General features: G+C 58.1%; 5 protein-coding genes across 7 annotated transcripts; 3 read left to right on the forward strand and 2 right to left on the reverse strand.

Moving 5' to 3' along the window:
• Window positions 1-353: 353 nt before the first annotated feature.
• On the reverse strand, window positions 354-1010 carry RPS28 (ribosomal protein S28). The gene is made up of 4 exons (XM_054805488.1): window positions 908-1010; window positions 783-830; window positions 580-706; window positions 354-469 (listed from the first exon to the last, which is right to left on the reverse strand). The coding sequence occupies exons 1-3, from the start codon at window positions 944-946 to the stop codon at window positions 584-586; spliced, it is 210 nt and encodes a 69-aa protein (XP_054661463.1). The 5' UTR covers window positions 947-1010; the 3' UTR covers window positions 354-469; window positions 580-583.
• A 21-nt stretch (window positions 1011-1031) lies between these two features.
• On the forward strand, window positions 1032-2561 carry NDUFA7 (NADH:ubiquinone oxidoreductase subunit A7). The gene is made up of 4 exons (XM_054805486.1): window positions 1032-1137; window positions 1289-1338; window positions 1416-1565; window positions 2301-2561. Exons 1-4 carry the CDS (start codon window positions 1087-1089, stop codon window positions 2395-2397), a joined length of 348 nt encoding a protein of 115 aa, XP_054661461.1. The 5' UTR covers window positions 1032-1086; the 3' UTR covers window positions 2398-2561.
• Window positions 2562-3625: 1064 nt separating this feature from the next.
• On the forward strand, window positions 3626-8017 carry CD320 (CD320 molecule). Of its 3 annotated transcripts, none has more exons than XM_054805481.1 (5): window positions 3626-3786; window positions 3966-4166; window positions 5222-5299; window positions 5540-5615; window positions 6241-8017. In XM_054805481.1, exons 1-4 carry the CDS (start codon window positions 3693-3695, stop codon window positions 5596-5598), a joined length of 432 nt encoding a protein of 143 aa, XP_054661456.1. In that variant the 5' UTR covers window positions 3626-3692; the 3' UTR covers window positions 5599-5615; window positions 6241-8017. The 3 variants fall into 3 exon arrangements, with proteins under 3 accessions (XP_054661456.1, XP_054661455.1, XP_054661458.1); XM_054805480.1 differs by lacking the exon at window positions 5540-5615 and adding an exon at window positions 5652-5800; XM_054805483.1 differs by lacking the exon at window positions 5540-5615.
• A 126-nt stretch (window positions 8018-8143) lies between these two features.
• On the forward strand, window positions 8144-13411 carry LOC129197243 (potassium voltage-gated channel subfamily V member 2-like). Its single transcript, XM_054805489.1, has 2 exons — window positions 8144-11075; window positions 12470-13411. The coding sequence occupies exons 1-2, from the start codon at window positions 9825-9827 to the stop codon at window positions 12740-12742; spliced, it is 1524 nt and encodes a 507-aa protein (XP_054661464.1). The 5' UTR covers window positions 8144-9824; the 3' UTR covers window positions 12743-13411.
• A 1532-nt stretch (window positions 13412-14943) lies between these two features.
• Window positions 14944-17360, reverse strand: LOC129197239 (bone morphogenetic protein 2-B-like). The gene is made up of 5 exons (XM_054805484.1): window positions 17075-17360; window positions 16821-16957; window positions 16342-16464; window positions 15736-15934; window positions 14944-15350 (listed from the first exon to the last, which is right to left on the reverse strand). The coding sequence occupies exons 1-5, from the start codon at window positions 17334-17336 to the stop codon at window positions 14944-14946; spliced, it is 1128 nt and encodes a 375-aa protein (XP_054661459.1). The 5' UTR covers window positions 17337-17360.
• Between the last annotated feature and the right edge of the window lie 1140 nt (window positions 17361-18500).

Below are 18500 nucleotides of genomic sequence, written 5' to 3' on the forward strand. Positions count from 1 at the left end.
GACAGAAGCAGCAGGCTGTTGCTTTGCAAGCTGGTCAAAAGCTTGACTTTCAACTTGTAATTAAATTCCACAAAGTCCAGTGTGTTTAGCAGTGCCACTTTACCGGTTGCATACAGAAAAAATGCTTACCAGAAAGGCTGGGATTAAGGCTGCTGTAACCAAAACAAAGAGTTATTTTTGTTGTGACAGATAATAAAAACACAAGAACACAGTAATATTACAACAAAGGCATTATGCGTAAGCCCAGTAAAAAGCAGGGTGTGCTTTTGTCCCTCAACTGAACCCAACAAGAGGCAGGTGCACAGCACTGAGACAAACCGGAGCACTCAATAAGCAAGACCCAGGCAAGGGACTACTGGAAAAACCCTTTATTACAGTGACGCACTGGCCACACTCCTCTCCGTGACCCACATCTGGCCGAGCAGGTGCCAACCAGCCGCTGCAAGTAAGCGCCGTAAGGCTTCATCACCTGAAACAGAACACCGGAGAGCACGCTGGTTCAGACGGGCAGCGAGCTCCACAAGCGCGGGGAGGTCGCCACGGCCAAACACTCCGCACCGCGGGCGGCCCCGAGCTCACCGGTTCAGCGCAGCCTCCGGGCTTCACGCTCCGACTCCAGCAGGGTGAGGACGTCACCCTCGCGTACCGGCCCCTTCACGTTACGGATGATGGAGCGGCTCGTGTCATCCATGAACTCCACACGCACCTACGGGGCGAGACGGCGTCAGCGAGGCCCAGGCGGGCACCGCTCCCAGCCCAGGCCCAGGCCTAGGCCTACTCACCTGCGTGCACTGTCCCTGGGAACCGGTCCGGCCCAGCACCTTGGTCACCTACGGGGACAAAGCAAGGGTCAGCGCACGGTCCCAGTCCCCAGCCCGGTCCCCAGCCCCCAGCCCGGTGCCCCCACCCTGGCCAGCTTGATGGGCTGCACACGACTCGTGTCCATGGCGGCTCCGCGGTGCAGGAAAGGGGCGTGTCTTCTCCGCGGCGCTTTATATAGCGCCAAATCTCGCGAGATCTAACTTTGCCCCGCCCACTCCCAGCACCCCTACCCCTTGCGTCTCCCTGCCCTTCACAGCAGCCAAGATGGCGACGGCCACTCGCCTCATCCAGCGCTTCCGCAACTTCTTGGCGGGGGTAAGGGCGGACTCAGCACCCAGCGCAGCCGGGGGGATCGGGACCTGCGCACCCCCGCGGGCCGCTTCCCTGCGCCGATGGCGCAGGGGAGCGGCCCGCGGGGGTGCGCAGCGCCCGGCATCGCATGAGACGCTCTCGCCTTGCCTTGCAGCGGGACCTCCAGGCCAAGCTGCCGCTGCGCTACACGGAGATCTCCAAGAGGTACCGGCGGGGCGCGTAGGGCTGCGGGGTTTCGGTGTGAGGCCGCAAGTGACGTTCTGGAACCGTTCTCTGCCTAGAACGCAGCCGCCGCCTCGGCTCCCGGTGGGTCCCAGTCACAAGTTCGCCGGTAATTATTACTGCAACCGGGACGGACGCCGAGAGTCTTTCCCGCCCATCGTGGTCGCGGCGACACAGAAGACCCTGGCAGCGGGGGCTCAAGCTGGCGGGTAGGTCTGAGCCGGTGTGTCCCGCAGCGCTGCCGATATTCGAGCTGAGCGGGTTTAAACCTTGTTTGATTCACGCTAGAAACGCAGAAGTCTTGCAATAAGCAGAATTGAATTTCCCAGGTCGGTAGAAGAATGCTGAATTAATTGTTTGTATCTCCTTTTGAGTAAGTGGGATGGCTGGGAGTTGGCTTAAGGAACTCCTCTAGCTGGAGCGTGTCCAGAGAAGGACAACGAAGTGGTGAAGGGTCTGGAGCACAAGTCCTGTGAGGAGCGGCTGAGGGAACTGGGGTTGTTTAGTCTGGAGAAAGAGGCTGAGGACAGACCCGATGGCTCTCTACAACTCCCTGAAAGGAGGGTGTAGCCAGGTGGGGGTCGGTCTCTTCTCCCAAGTAACAAGCGATAGGACAAGAAGAAACGGCCTCAAGTTGCACCAGGGGAGGTTTAGATTGGAGATAAGGAAAAATGTCTTCACCCAAAGGGTTGTCAGTCCCTGGAACAGGCTGCCCGGGGAAGTGGTGGAGTCCCCAGCCCTGGGGGGATTTAACAGATGTGTCCATGTGGTGCTTGGGGACATGGGTTAGTGGTGGGCTTGGCAGTGTGAGGTTAACTGTTGGACTTGATGATCTTAAAGGTCTTTTCTAAATGATTCTGTGATTCTGTAATAAAGCTCGTAGTCCTGATTAAATCAGTCTGGTTTTCATGGTGTTACTACTGCCTCTTCTCTCTCTACCCCAGTTCAAGCTCTGCAGTGACAACAGCTGAGAAAAAACCGGTGACACCAGGACCAGCACTTAAGAAGTGGGAAATTTCAAAAGACCAGCCCTATTTGTGAGAAACAAATGTGAAATAAAGGCTGGATGTGCAGGTCACAGTTCATTACAAAGCAGCACTCTCACGGAGAGGCCTGTGGTGGATTTTGTTACAGCGAGGCTGTGTGGAACTTGTCCTAGTGCTGCTGATGCATGACTAATAAATATATTTAAAGCTGTGATTATTCCCCCCGCCTATTTGGCCTGTTCTATTGGAATTATCCACATTACTACTCTTTAATATTGTTTTGGGTGTAAAGTTTTCTTGAGGGAATAGCAACGCAACATGGGCATTTGAGCTCAGTGGATTTGTAAGCTAACTGTCTGCGATCCTACTTCAAGGCGAGACACAAAGACACACCTGAGATACCGCTTAAGGACAGAGCTGAATAAAACGCACCGTAGCCAAGAGGGACGCGATGCTCTGGTTTTGCAGTAAGAGACAGGAGCAGCCCGTCGGCCTGCCCTGTTGCAGCTATGCGCTTTTCGGCTGCTGAGCGCTGCGGCCCAGTCCCTCCTGGATGACAACAGGGCCCAGGCTGCGCAGCGAGTGGTGCTGATGATTTCTCAGTGCACCGCTGGAGAGGGCGGCCGTTCCCCTGCGCTGCCGGAGGATGCTGGAGGAGCGCGGACGTAGCTGTGCTGAGCCCTCGCGCAGTCAGCCGCCGGCCAGCACCGGTTTTTGTCCCTCTGCCGTGAGGGGAAAGCTTAAAAAGTCACGGGGAGAAGCAGAGGCGACCGCAGGCCTCTGGGAGGTGAACCGGGAAGGCTGACCCGCCCTGAGCAAACCAGTCTACCCGAGCAGGGCCGGGTCTGCCCGCCCGCGAAGCCCGGAGGGGGGGGGGGGGGGGGGGAGGGCGGTGAGGGGGCTGTGAGACGGGGTTGAGGGGGCTGTGAGGAGGCGGTGGGGTGGCTGCGAGGCGGGGTTGAGGCTGTGAAGTGGCTGAGGGGGCTGTAAGGAGGCGGTGGGGTGGCTGCGAGGCGGGGTTGAGGGGGCTGTGAGGGTGGCTCTGGGGGCTGTAAGGTGGCTCTGGGGGCTCTGAGGAGGCGGTGGGGGGGCTGTGAGGTGGCTGTGGGGGCTCTGAGGAGGCGGTGGGGGGGCTGTGAGGCGGCTGAGGGGAGGAGCGATCGCCCGGCCCCCGCGCGGGTCCCGCAGCCCGAGGGGGCGGGGCTTCCTCAAGGGCACGCGCCTGCGCCCCGCCTGCCCGGGCACCCCATTGGTGGAGGTCATACCCGTGCGCATGCGCCCTACCAAGCGCGCGGCCTGCTTTATAGGGGCGCGACGGCGGCGGCAGGTCCTAGGGATAGAGGCTGCAGCATGGCACGGCTGCTGCCGCTGCTGCTGGGGCTGCTCCCTCTCCCGGTGTTCCTGCTCCCGCCGCCGCTGCTCTCGCCGCCTCTGCCAGGGAACGGTGAGCTGGGGGGCGGGGCGGGGGCGCGCGCGGCGTCTCGGTTGTGCCTATTGGCTCTGGGCGCACGCCCTTCGCTGTCATTGGCTGGTGCTATCGTACGCCCTGCGCGCGGGCTCAGTGAGGCGCCGGCGGCCCCTCACCCCCCTCACCCCCCTCATCCCCTCCCCGTCTCCCCGCAGCGTCCGTGCCCGCCTGCCCCCCGGGCCGGTTCCGGTGCGAGTCCGGCGCCGCCTGCTTCCCCTGGGAGTGGCGCTGCGATGGGCACCCTGACTGCGAGGACGAAGAGGACGAGCGGGGCTGCGGGACGGCGACCCCGGCGGAGCCGAGTCCTGACGGCGCTTGGCCGCGGATCTCGGCGATGCCGCCCACCGGCAGCGCAGGTACGGGGGGGGGGGGGGGTGCGGCCGGCGGCACGGTCCCGTCGATCGGCCGGGAGGGGTGGGGAGCGGCGGGCTGAGCCTGCGGGAGGCGGCGCCGAAGCCCCGGCTGGCGGCCACCGTGCTCAGGGAGCGACAAACCCGGCTAAAGCCTTTAATCTCTGTCGTATCTAGCCGCTCTGAGGTAGTTCCGTTCATCACAGCTTGCTTTGGGCAGAGGAAGCGCGGTACGGTCAGCCCCACCTTAAGCTTCCTCCTGTGGAGACGGCATTTAAACCCCCCAGGGCTCCCTCGGGAAGTGCCTTTGAAGTACCTTCTTCCAGAACGTGCAATTCTGGCTGCTTCCTTCCAACAAGCCGGTGACGTTGGAGTCTCTCTCCACCCTTCTGAGCCCCTCTGATCTCTGGGGAATGGGCAAGCTGGAGGGAAAAGGATGGGGGAAGCACTTCTGAGCTGTGCAGGCAGGGTCAGAGCAGCAGACACTGGTATCTGTCAAGCCAAAGGGTGTGTGTTCATCCCCAGGACTGCTTGTGTCTGCTGCTCTGCTCTGAGATGCTCTGGAGCTTCCTTTGTCACAGACCTGTTGGCTGGCTGAGGTGCTTGAAAGCGCTGTTCCAGCTGCCCTCGCCCTAGGGGTTTCCGTGGCACCTGGGAGCTGAAGTGCTGTGGATGTGGAGGGGAGGGGGGGTTACTCCAGGCGTGAGAGATTCTGCATTTGGATTTGATGCCTGCACCAGTTCAGTTGGTGGGTGGGGAGGTGAGCTGCATTTTGGTTGTATCTGGGCCTTCCTGGTGCCATGAGGAGAGGTTAGGGTGCTGCAGCTGGGAAACTTCCCAGCTTTCCCTATTAGGCATTTCCATTAAGACCTTTTTTTTTTCCCCCTCCGATGTAGGCTAATCACAGTAACAACAGATAAGATTTTCCTTAAACTGAAAATGGCCCGTTGGCACTCTTGAGGTGAACGAGGAACTCAGCCAAGTTTGGATTGGAGACTGCTTTGAATGCTAGCCATAAGGTGTGTTGGAAGCCTGATGGGCTTCTTGCTCTTGCATTGCAGAGGCTTCAGCTACGCCTGTGCCTGGGGACTCTGTGCCATCGAGGAGTCAAGGCCGCATGTCGATCCTGATTATTGCAGGTATGTGAGACTTGGAGTGCTGCACATGGCCTTGGTCCTGGCTTGGACTGTAAATTGAGTATCCTGATGGAGTTAATTCCAGACCTGTGTCAGTACCCACTTTTGCTGGGCTGGGCGGGCTAGGGGAAGCCTTACACCACGGCTTAATCATTCCTCTGACTTGGATGCGCTACATCCTTGGAAAGGCCATTCCATGCGATCTGGCACTAACTCGCTTCCTCTCTGTCCCTTATCCTTGAGGGAAGCTGCTGATCTCTAGCCGTTGCCTAACGCTGTTGAGCAGCAGAGCCCAGTGCTGATGTCCAGACCTGGTGCAGTGAGTGGTTCTCTGCTTGTGCACTCTCCTCTCTAGTGCTCCTGAGCATCCTGGTAGCTGTGGGTTCTGTTGCTGTGTGGGGCCTGTCTGAGGCAAAAAGCAGATCTGACATCTTCAGTTTTGAAAAAGCGTCCAGGGAACAACTGATGCCTGACAAGAGCCAAACAGGCTCATTTCCCTGAAGGGTAAGTTTCTTGCACCCCATGTGCACTGTATGGATGAGGGAGAAATGCCCTCTTGCCCTGTTTTTCTAGCCTCTGGGTCTTTCCCCTCGGGGAGTAGCTTTTCCCAGCTGTTCTGCTGCTGGTCAGCCACATGCTTGGGGTTTGTCTGCCCTGAAGCAGCAGAACTCTTCCCTTACCTTCCTTCCTCGCAATCAGGCATGAAGGCTCTTGCTTGACTGCAGGGATAGTTGCACAGCCTAATCGGAGAAGGTGCTGACTTATGTTGATAACGATGTGCCAATCTCTGTCCCTCTTCTGCTACCAAGGACACTGAGTGCTCATGCTAAGATACTAAACTGCTGGTGTCGGTTGTTTTCCTCCCCTTTGCACAAACTGAAGTCGCACCAGGAGTTTGCCCAAAGGACTGCCAAAACCCAGGTCTTTTTCTGTTCTTGTAACAGGGATCTTTACCATAAGGTGATAAGATGGGACTAGGCTGGTCTCCCTCCTGCTCACCACAGATGCTGAATTGGACATAAGCTCTCAGATCTGCGTTGTTACACTGGAATAACAAGAGGACGCTCCCCTTGGAAACGGGTCTTAGATTGTGGGACTACGTTGGCACTGGAAATAGCACAGGACCTTCCCTGGTGTTGTGAAGTTGCCCCTCACAAAGGTGGTAGAAATTTCATCATTGTTCTCACCTCCAGGGTGGACTAGGTGCTGTTCAACTGTTTTCTTCCACTTCTAGCCAAGAGACGTTTTTTCACCTGCCCCATTCTTCCCCCTGGATTTTGTCAGGGAATAGGGGCTTTCTCATCCATTTCAGTAGGAGCTCACTGACTCCACACAGACCAGACGTATCAGACTCCATGTTTGCACTAGTGTTTTGGTGCTGCTCAATCTGATGTACAGCAAGCTTTTACGGACAGGGCAACCGCAGTTGAAAAGCTTCCTGCGTGCTCTGGCTTTGAGCTGCCACCCTAAGTCAGCCTCTCACACACTCCCTTCCCGCAAGGATCTCTGTACTTTCCACCCCAGTGCTGAACTCTGGGTGTTGCTTCTCTAACACTGTTAAAAGTGTTTTCCTTAAAACTGTTGTGACACGAGTGGTGTCCCTCACGGGTCCATACTGGGACCAATGCTATTTAATATCTTCATCAGTGGTGTGTGTAGTGGGATCGAGTGCACCCTCAGCGAGTTTGTGGATGGCACCAAGTTGAGTGGTGCAGTCAATTCCCTTGAGGAAGGGGATGCCATCCAGAGGGAGGAGGGGGCCCATGTGAACCTCATGAAGTTCAATAAGGTCAAGTGCACCTGGGCTGAGGCAATCCCTGGAGAAGAGAAGGCTCTGGGGAGACCTTATTGTGCCTTTTCAATATGTAAAGGGGGCTTGTAAGACAGATGGGGAGAAGCTTTTTACCAAGGCCTGTAGTGACAGGACAAGGGGCAACGGTTATAAACTGAAGGATGGGAGATTTAGATGAGATATTAGGGAGAAATTCTTCCTTGTGAGGGCGGTGAGGCCCTGGCACAGGTTGCCCAGAGAAGCTGTGGCTGCCCCTGGCTCCCTGGCAGGGTTCAAGGCCAGGTTGGATGGGGCTTTGGGCAACCTGGGCTACTGGAGGGTGTCCCTGCCCATGGCAGGGGTGGCACTGGGTGGGCTGTGAGGTCCCTTCCAACCCAAACCAGTCTGGGATTCCGTGAGGTCTTGAGTGTTTGGTGCTATTTTGTTGTTGGGTTTGTTTTGGTTTTGTGTTTGGGTTTTTTTGTTTTGTTTTCTTTTGCCATCTGTCTGTTGTGGCATGTGTAGCTCTTTCCAAACAACTCAGTGCTGCGCGCTTTCAGAACTGGCAGTGGGAGGAGGAGATTACTGACCAGTGCCTCTAGCTCAGTGTAGAGCACATACTCCTTGCACAAGTGCTCACTGGGTGCACAAATGATAGAAAGCTGCTGCCTTGGCTGCTGGTCTCTGTGCCTTAAAGGTGAGCACTTGGCTTGCCAAGCGGGCAGCCTGAGAGTAGGACTCTTCTACTCCTGGATAGTGTGTGTGTGCTGCCGTACCCCACCGGAGAAATTTCTATATGTGGTACGGAGTACTGGGTCATTCCAGTGCCACTATTTTTAGTACTAAGAGGTCATTTGCAAGGGTGCACACAACCTTGCTTCTGTTTCCAAGGGGACAAGTGGAGATAGTTGTTGGTGAATGACACAGGAGAATAAAGAACTTGAAACTAATGAGTTCTGGATTTTTGGTTTTTTCCTGGATTTGTGCATTTGCTTGAATTCTGTAACTGGGGGGCCGTGTCACCTTTGGATTGTCATGTCCTGGGAAAGGACTCGTGGTGGGTGGGCTGGCATGGGCAGACAGAGAAAGCAAGTGCTGCCGTGCCTGTCTGGGGCTAAAGTGACTCCAGCACGCATCAGCTGTAATAGAAAAAATGAAACACAGGGAGCAGAGTGGGTGGAGACCAGAGAAACCGCTGGCACCAGGGGTGCTACTGCAGGATAGATGACAAGTGGAAAGCTTAGCCAAGAATCAGGTGAAAAACTTAAGACTGTGTGAGCTTGTTCCTTCTTCGTCAGAGCAAGTGAAAGGAGCGGGGTGCCCAGCAGAGCGGGAAGGTGCTTTAGAAATCCCAGCAGGACAGGGCTGAGCCAGGGCTGACAGAAGTGCTCATGCTGTGGGGGCTGTGTGGCAGAGGTCAGCTGTCACCAGCCTGTCCCAGATCATCCTCTCAGCCCAAGCTGCTGAGCTGGGACGTGCTGGTCTGTTGTGCAATGGGGAGCAAGGCTGGTGGGTAAGTGCAGCAGTCGCAGCCTCTTTCCACTGCAAGATCATGCAGGTTTTGCTTACTGATCCCTCAACTGAGTGTTTCAGGGTTGAAAGAAACACATTTTTATGGGTCTTGTGCCAAAACTTGGGGCCGTGTTTGTGACAGCAATTTCCCTTCCTCTGTCTGGTGCCAGGAGCATTTTTGTTGTCCTAATCCTGAGGCTCAGAGATTTCAATTGTAGTGGAGCCTGAGCTGCTTTTCAGCCTAGGAGTGGCTTTGTGCCCCAGGGCTCTGTAGTTAGTTAGATCAGTTCATGGAAATCAGTGTGATGTTTTACGTGCTGAGGTAGGGTTGTGTTCCAGGGTAAGGCATCAAAGATCCCTTTTTACTTGCAAATCCAAAGGATTATTTACTCTCCTGCAGTTCAGAGGAACTTTTACTGCGTGCTTGCACCTCCAGTGTCCCGTTCTGTGTTCTGTGGGAGTGGAGGGGCCAAAGGCCGATGTGATGCGCAGGTGGCACGGGGCAGTGGTGCAGGAGCCACCTCTCATGTTGGGGATCCGCTCGGGCACTGTGTGGAGGGCGAGATGGTTCCTTCACTTCGTCCCCTGTAAATCTGCGCCACAGGGCTTTGAGGGATGAGCTGGGAGGTAGCAACCATTTCCCTGCTCTGGGCTGTGACAGCTGATGGTGCAGGGGCAGCTGCATTAGCGCTTGTGTGCTTAACGAAGGACTCGTGCCAAAAGCAGCATCTGTTGTGGGGGTACAAAGCTGATACAAATCCCGCGTGTCTGCACCTTGCTGTGCCTGGCAAGGGAGGTCTTTCAGGGTTAAATCAAGGCAAGTTCACACCCTCTTTTCAACTTGCTATGGTGGCTGCTCTCCTCGGAAACAGGGTAGCGTGTGGCAAACGCAAACAGCTAATAAGAACAGAATAAGGAAAAAGATAAGTGCAGAGCTGGAAATAGTTCCTTACGTAAAGGGCTAGTGCTTCAATCTCATTATTGTCTTAAGGAGCGGACACTTAGCTGCCTCCAACTCTTACGATGCAAACGGCAATCTGATAAGCAATCGGCTTTGGGAACCTGGCAGGTGCCACGTGGCTCCATGGCACGGCCAGTGCCCCCCGGGCAGCAGCTCCCCGCTGCTCCTCTGAGCTCGCAGCACTTGTCCCAGCCAGCGTACGCCTGGTGGGAGCGTTCCCATGGAGCCAGAGCTGCTGTCCCACGGCCCGTAACGGGAATCGCTGCTCCGGAGAGTCAGGCACAATGAGGCAGCTGGGGATGAGGCGCGCGAGTCTCTCTGCCAGCCTGAAGATAGGGGATCGCCGGGGCCGCTGCCGGACACCGGAGGAAGAGGAACTCTACATCCCGTTTGCACAGGACAGCCTGGTAAAGCAATGGAGCTCCATGCACAACGTGACAGACAGAAACCAGGAGAAAAGCAAGGCTCCCATCCAAAGGAACAAGTACTTGCTCAACATTAATGTGGGTGGCAAATTGTTCCAGATAGCTTACAAGGTAGTGGCCCGGTATCCCATCACCAGGCTCGGGAAGCTGGCCCTTTACACAGACCCTATGAAGAGGCTGCAGCTCTGCGATGATTACTCAGTGCAGAAGAATGAGTACTTCTTTGACAGAGATCCTTCAATTTTCCACTACATCTTCCACTTCTACCGCAGTGGGGTCCTGTGGATAATGGATGAGATGTGCCCCAGTAACTTTGTGGAGGAAATAGAGTACTGGGGAATTCATCTGAAATATTCCCAACGCTGTTGCCGGATCCTGTTTGGGGAAAAGCAAGATGAACTCAGTGAGTATCTGAAAATACAGAAGGAGCTGGAGGCAGAACTGGAGCCCTTGGACTCAGCAGAGCAGTTTGAGGGCAAATTTCTGGGACGGTTTCGGAAGATGATCTGGAACCTCATTGAGAACCCATACTCTTCTGTCCCAGCCAAGATCATTGCCGTCATGTCGAGCTTCTTTGTGCTTATCTCCATTGTGGGCATGACATTGAGCACAGTGGAGGAGATGAAGCACAAGACATGGAAGATGTGGATGGAGCAGCTGGAGGTGATCTGTGCCATCTTCTTCACCTCTGAATACCTCATGCGGCTCATCTCCTCCTCCAGCTTCAAGAACTTTCTGCGGGCAGCATTTAATGCTGTCGACCTCGTGGCCATCCTGCCCTTCTACGTCCAGATCCTCTTTGAAAATCTAGACGAAGGGGACGCACTTTACCATGAGGAACTGCACAAGGTGGAGAATGTGAGCAAGCTGGGCAAAGTCCTCAAGCTCATCAAGCTCATGAGGATCTTCCGCATCCTCAAGCTGGCGCGCCACTCCACCGGCCTCCGGGCCTTTGGCTTCACCATGCGCCAGTGCTACCAGCAGGTTTGCTGCCTCTTCCTCTTCATCGCCATGGGGGTCTTCACCTTCTCTGCTCTCATGCACTCGGTGGAACATGATGTCCCAGGCACCAACTTCACCAGTATCCCCTATGCATGGTGGTGGGCAGCGGTAAGGTGTGAATGCCTTCTTCCAGAGAGGGGTGCAGTGGGTCTCTGTGGGTAGGGGCTGCCTCGGTGCTCGAGGGATTCACCGCTGCTGCTGGCCAGGAGGCAGAAAAGGGCCCAGTCTTCCCTCCAGCTCAGTAATGGTGGGAAACCGAGAGCCTGGAAAAGAAATCAGAGATTTGCACTAAGCTCAGAGGCTCAAAAGCTGGTGCTGGGGTGGGATGGTGGGACAGCAGTGGCCGCCTGGGAACCTCCAGGCCTGGATTAGTGACAAGGGGGCCGTGACTCAGCCTGGGCTTTATCTGCCATGGGACCCGAGTGCTGGGTGGATGTCGTTCAGACCCCGTGGGTGTGGGAACAGCCTGGGGTTTGTGCGGCACCGCAGCCCGGCTGGGCTTGGGAAGCATGAGGGAGGCAGAGCTTGTGGGGCTGAGCCGGGGGACCCAGGGCTGCACGTGGGAACCGAGGAACCGTGGTCACACCGGGCCTCAGCCCCTGCGCCAAGAGAAGACATGGAGTGAGATGCACTGCGGCTGGGGACAGGAGCCCTTGTTTGTTGCCCTTCTCGTGCCAGGAGCTGGCAGCTTTGCTGAGCCGAGCGCTATAATAAACCTGGGATTAACTCTGAGATGAGTAGCAGCTAAAGCACTCGAGAGCCAGGGGTTACGAGGGCATTTTGCTTTATGGCTGAAATGATCCCACAGATCACTTCTGCTCTTATAATCCCCCTTGGCCACCACAGGCTGCCTGCTTCAAATTCACCCCTCCTGGAGGAAGTGCAAAAATCACCAGATTTGATTATTTAAATGTCAGAGGCTGATCCTGTTCTTAGCATGGCTCCCTGCAAAGCCCAAACCTCTCTGCCTCAGCTCTCACCCTGTCCCCGCAGTCCTGCTCCCCTGTCATCCAAACGTGGTTCCTCCGGGTGCATTCCTGGGCAGTGCCTCTGTTTCCCTTGGCTGGAGGGTCTGGGAAGCTTCGTTCCTGTGGGACCGGCCGCTGACAGCCAGGAAGCACCGGAGCCGCTGCTCGGTGGGGGCAGGAAGCTGCAGCAGACAGTCTGGCTGCTGGGGAAAGTTCAGCTCAGTGATGTCCGGCTGCTTTTGAAGAGGTGCGTGAAGGGGAGGAGGGAACTGGGAGGCTCACGTCTGGTCTTTGCTGTTGGGGCCTCATCCAGCCCTTTCCTCGGGCTCTCCAAGCCTCCTGGGTGCAGCCCCGGGGAGCTGAGCCCCGGCTGTGCAGGCTGCTGGAGCAGGGACAGCCGAGCCGGCCGCAGCCACAGCGCAGTGCCGTTCTGATACCCAGCTCCCACGCAGGGGCAGAGGGACGTGAGTCCCAGCACCCGCAGGCGGGGTCTGCTGTTCACGTAGGATTTTATCCTTTCCCTTCCTCACCCAGGTCAGCCTCTCCACTGTGGGCTACGGAGACACTGTGCCCGACACAGTGCTCGGCAGGATGGTGGCGTTTGCTTGCATCTCCTTTGGCATCATCCTCAACGGCATGCCCATCTCCATCCTCTACAACAAGTTTTCTGACTACTACGCCAAGCTGAAGGCCCATGAGAACGAGACCAGCCACTCGCTCAAGCTCTCCAGGAGGATCCGCTTGAAGGAGCGAGTCCTGCGGAAGCTGTCGGAGTGCTGCAGAGCCGACCCCCGCTGTCACCACTGACCAGCGGCCCTTCACCCCTGGACGCGCATCCTGCCCTCCAGCCTGGCCGTCCCTCCAGTAGGTCCCGTCCCCGGGGGAGGCTCCACGACTTGGGCAGCGAGCAGCAAGTCACAGCAGCGTCTGGGGCAGGGGGGGGGCTGCTGTTGTGCAGGGGCCACTGCCAGCTCGGGCTGTTTGGAGGGATGAAACGTGACCATGTTGTGACCTTCCTCGATATCGTGTGCTGTAACCTGCTGTCCCGCAGAGCCGTCAGCTAAAGAGCACGCTGTACGGCAAGGCAGGATAACTGTCTGTCGTGGCCTGGGGCACCCCGAGGGCACGGGGTGCATGGGCCTGAGCTCTGTCACCTTTCTGAGGCTGGGAGAAGTGGACACCTGTGATGAGATGAAGCTCTGCTCCCAGGTTGAGTGGGACACACGGGGTCCCCCCGCCAGGCAGTGGCCCAGGACCCTGTGCCTCCTTCCCAGCTGAGCAGACATTCAGCCCAGGCTGAGGCCATTGCGGGGATTTGGGTGAAAGCTGCAGAAAAGACTACAGCCGTGAGTCCTTCCAGCCAAGCCCGCTTCCCTGGGAGCCTGGGGGCACGGTCCTGGCTCGGGATGCTGCTGCGATGGGAACCGTGGGCACCCTGGGGGTGCAGAGCAGGCAGCCAGGAACAGGCTTTTAATAAACCAGACCAAAACCATTCATTGTCTTGGATTATTTGCCAGCCACTTTGTGTAATTCAGTAAACTGCTCGTCATCCCGAGGTGAGCAGAGGGCATCTCCCCAGGGCTCACAGCCACCTCTCCTGCCCGTCAGCGGAGGACAGGGCTCTCGCGAGATGTGGGTGAGCCTGGCTGCATGTTGGATTTGGGATGAGGTGCCTGGCCCTGAGCACGTTGGAAGAGGAGCCAGGACCGCTGCACGTGCTCAGGACGCACTGGTTGGCTCTGCCCCGTGTTCGCATCCCGGTGGGGGTGGGAGACAGTGAGGAGCATGTCTGCGGGGCACAGGGGAAGGATTTGCCCTCCAGCGTGGGACCGTACCCAGCCGATGGGCTCCTGGGGGGGATGCACCCTCCTGGGGAGGTCCTGGGTTCAGCCTGGGACCATGGTTAAGCCGCTGCTGTTGGAAAGAGGCTTGGAGGGGCTGAGCCCTCTGGCAGGGACGGCCACGCTCCTGCTGAGTCCTGGACGGCAGGGGACAGGGGTCTGTGGCAGCAGGTGCAAGAAGGGGACCCCTGCCCTCACCCCCAGCACTTACCCCTGCTCCCTGGTACCCACACCGACGCCTGCCCTCTGTGCACCTCCCCAGCACCGACCCCACAACCTGGGTCGGGTCTGTTTGCCACCCCATTTCTCTTTCACAAGGAACCTTCCCTCTTGGCACGGCGCAGCCTCCTCCGGCCATCTTCCCCCAGAGCCATCCTTCCCCACCACCCACCTGCCCTGGCAGCATCACCTTCGGGCACCTCTGCATCCCCCCTCACCACCCAGACCGCATCACCACATCCCCCCATGTGCCCCCATCACCTCCTCAGGGATCTCCCCACACACACACGCATTGCGGGCTGGCTGATGGAGCCTGAGATCATTTGGCTTCCAAGGAACGGGGCTCAGGAACCGAACACCCCCACCCTCCCCAAGACTGTGCTACGGCTGAATCTTCATCTCTCTGCTCGCACCCTCCCTGTGCCCGCAGGGTGTTTGCCTGCCCTCGGCCAGCCCCGTCCCGGGCAGCGGTCCCACAAGCAGCCCCTCGGAGAACAGCACGTTTAATAGTTCTGAATTCATTTCACAAGTCACAACAAGGCAGAAATGTACAGACATTTACAGGACACTGTACAGGCGGTTTCTGTCATATATTAGTGCTCTTGCTATATACATATAGTACAGCCTGTGGGAAGCCTTCACGTAGGCAAGAAAACCTGCACATACCCACCCCCCCACCCCCAGCCCCCCCATGCAGGGCACCCCGAAATGGAGCCGGTGCCCTGGGGCTGCCAAGTCACACGGGCTCATTCAGGTCGATTTAATCAGAGCTCAGCCCTGAGCCTTGCCGGGCACTACCGGGGGTGATGCCACCCAGGGCACCCCCTTGCTTTGCTCACCCTGGTCTCTTTTGGGGGGGTGTTCGGGACAGTGACCCCCGCAGAGATGCTCTGGAGGGAGCAGGAGTAGCCTCTGCCACCACGGCATTTCCACCTTCCTGCTCCCGCCTCAGTGGCAGCCGCAGCTCCCGGCCACCATGTCATCGTACTGCTTGAGGACCACGTTCTCGTCATCATCGAAGTAAAGGAGGTTGATGGAGTAGAGCTTGTCGGGCACGCAGCAGGGGCTGCTGACGCCCTCGCTCAGCTTGAGGGCGTTGATGATGGATTGCACGGTGGCATGGTTCGTCGGCCGCATGTTCTCGCCCAGCGGGAAGGTGCAGGAGCCCTTGCAGTGGTAGGCGTTGTACCCCCGCGGAGAGATGATCCAGCCGGACCAGCCGATCTCCTCAAAGTCCACGGACAAGGGATGCCTCTGGCAGGGCTGGAGCCGGTCCAGCGAGCGCGCGCTGCGCGGCCCGGTCAGTTTGGGCACCGGCATCTTGGCAGGAAGAACGGGAGCCTGAGGCTGTAGATCTGCCAGAAAGGAGCACGCGATGCCATTAGCCACGAGCCTGGGAGGAGGAAGAACGTGCTGCAGCTCCCCTCCACCCCCCGGCCACCCCTCCCCGCAGGTTTTGTCTGCAGCGAGCCCTTGGGTCACAGCCTGCCACCAGCCCCGGCAGAGCCACCAGCAGGTGACACCCCCCACGGCCGCACTCATCAAGGCAAGCAAATTCCAGATTTACATCTGCAAGCTGGCACCCCTGCACAGACAAAACCAGAAAGGAGACGGCCTCTCCCTCTGGCCAGAGAAGGAGCTTTGGATTTGAAGGAGCCCACGTGTGGGGAGCACCCCAGCACCCCACGGGCGAGGGGACGGCGGCACCAAGGGTGCTGTGCTGGGGTGCACGGGACCCACCTGGGAAGCCGGCCACGGGCAGGGACGCTCCCCGGCGCCCGTCATCCGTGAACAGGACCAACATGGGCTTCTTGCTTTCGTGGTGGTCCCTGCCGGATGCGAACTGCAGCGGAGGGGGGTCAAGCGGGCTCCCACCCAGGTCCTGGACCGCCACCAGCAAACCCTGATTGCTGCTTTCGTCTTCCATCCAGTCGCGAACCTGGGGATCCAAACCACTGTCACCGTGGTGCCACGGGCCGGGACAGGCACCGCGCCGGTGTCCCCAGGGCAGGTGCCAGGCCAGCAGACATCGCGTCCTGTCAGCAGCGGTCACATTCTGTCCCCCAGCCCCGGGTGCTGCCCTGGCTGTGCTGCTCCGGGGCTGCGGCACAGGGCACACGGCGGCCAGAGCCAGCACCTGCGGAGCAGTGGGACTGGTCTGGGGCTCTTCCCCCCCCCCCCCTCCCAAAGGCTGTATCCCCCCCCCTATGGATAGCAAATTGCATTGGAGCCCAAAAGGCTGCTGGGGGTGAAATGGGTTAAAAAAAAAAAAAAAAAAAAAGCTCCATCACACAACCCCCCCCGGGGTTCCCTCTGTGCCACCAGGACCAGGGGAGAAGCACTCACAGCCTGCGTGATGGCAAAGACCTCCCAGCCCGAGCCCTGCAGCGAGACCAGCCTGGCTGCCAGCAGCTTCTTCCCTCCCGGGGCATCCGGCTCGCTCTTCTCCAGCACTTGGTAGACGCTGACCTGGGGAAGGCAGCAAAGGGCAGTTACCACCAGCGGGTGCTGCCCGAGGGGAAAGACCCCAGACATCAGTACTGGGGGGGAAAAAAAAAAAACGGGTGGGAGATGGGGGGAGCCGTCAGCTTAGATTTGTCACAGCCCGCGGGTGCCTTGGTTGGTGCGTGCACAAACCAGAATGATATTTAAAGACACCGCCATGGTTAAATCATCGTGATTCTCCGTGCAACACAGCGACGCTTGGGTCATACGAATTTCACGGTGCTGGGCCGTGCTCCCGCTGCCGGCGAGTGACCGCAGCATGGCGGCAGCCCAGGCTGGGGCACATCCCCCTTCCCGTCCCTGTCCCGTCCCCTCCTCACCTGGCAGAAGTGGTGCCTTTTGGGCCCATCGGTGGCCCTCGGCCAGAGGCGGAAGAGATGCAGCTCCGCCGTCAGGATCTTCTCGTTCTTGGCCACGCTGGAGAGGACGAAGAGGAACCGCATCTTCTCGCCGTGAGCTGGTGGGAAGGATGGGTTGGGAAGAGGAGCCAGACTGGGGGCGGCACCTCTGTCGGCTGCGCTTGGCCTCATCCCACAGCCCCGTCCCCAGCACCGCGGGGACCGCTCGCCCTTACTTTTATCCAAGAAGCTGCGGACTGTGTTGCCCTCCAGGATGTCAGGGTTCTTGGTGACACCATCCGCGTTGGCGACAGTGTTGAATAGATCCACCATGTACTGGGGTGGCTGCTTGACGTGAGCAGGAGGGGGCGGAGGGTCTTCCATGCCAAAGACTTCCAGGAGCCTCTTCAGTGCCTCGGCTCGCCAGCTCGTCGCACCGGCCGGACTCAGGCACACCGGCTTGGCCAGGGCCAGCAGCAGCAGGACGGTCCCCAGCATGGCTCTGCTGTCCCTGCCCCAGCTCGACTCCTCCTGCCTCCCTGGTGCTGCATTTATAACCGGCTGGAAAGATGGACTGGAGTCAAATATGCACAAGAGCAATCAGGAGGGTAAAGAGAGCTAATTGCCATGCTAACAAGGTGCAAAGCCCGGCGCCCTGCACCAATTAGCCCCAGTACACAAGTGGGAGGGGAGGACAGCTTACCCCAGCGCTCCCGGGGCTGGCGGGGGACACAGGGGTCCGGGGCCACGCAGCCCCTCGGCAAGGCCCTGGCTGGGCTGCTTTTCCTCTCCGTAGGCGACTAACTGGTTTGTAACGACGGCACTAATGGGACAAACGGGAGGACGTTTGTGCGGAGGAGCGCAGCCGCTGGAGAGCCGAGTGGGCTGGACGAGCATCCCCATCCCATCCCTGTCTTGCCGCAGCAGGTCGTGCTGGCCCATGCCACGGCCACTGCCGGGAGCGAGGAGCATCGGGGGAGCTCGGTGTCACGCCAGCATCCCCATCTCGTGTCCCTATCGAGTGTGCAGGCTGGGGTTCCCAGGGACCCTTCACGCAGCAGGAGCAGCCCAGGCTGCATCCCCCCACGCTGCAGGGCCCGTGCAAAGGAGCCCGGCGAGCCGAGACCACGGTGCAAAGCGGGTTTCCAGCCGAGAGCTGGCAGCCCCAGGGGCTGCGGGTTCCTTCCGCAGCGCTGCTGGGCCTGGGCTGGACAACAACTCAGCAGCAGGAGGAATCAAACCAAAATTAAGCACTTTTTTTTTTTTTTTTTTTTTAAAATAGCCAATTGTCTTCCTAGGGATTAAAAGACATTTGCTGCTAATTCCTGACTGCTCGCTATTAATGAAATATCACGGGAACCCTATGGAGTCCAGATGACAGGATAAAAGCCAATTCTTTTGCTCTTGCTCCCCAGTCACAGAGAAACCAGGTTGGTGAAGGTGGATGTGTTGACACAGCGCGCTCGGACTCTTTACGCTCGCGTTTGTTTTAATGCCACGTGACCGAACGGAAAAAAAAAATCAGCATTATACAATGCCCACCAGTGCATCCGTTAAAACGATCAGGACTGGAGAAGCCCGTCAGATCTTACAGGGAACAAAGCCCCTGTGAACGAGGCCCACAGGTACAGGCTCTGCGAGAGGCTTGGCACAGAGCGGGGA

Source organism: Grus americana, chromosome 28 (assembly GCF_028858705.1).
Source record: "Grus americana isolate bGruAme1 chromosome 28, bGruAme1.mat, whole genome shotgun sequence".
NCBI lineage: Eukaryota > Metazoa > Chordata > Aves > Gruiformes > Gruidae > Grus > Grus americana.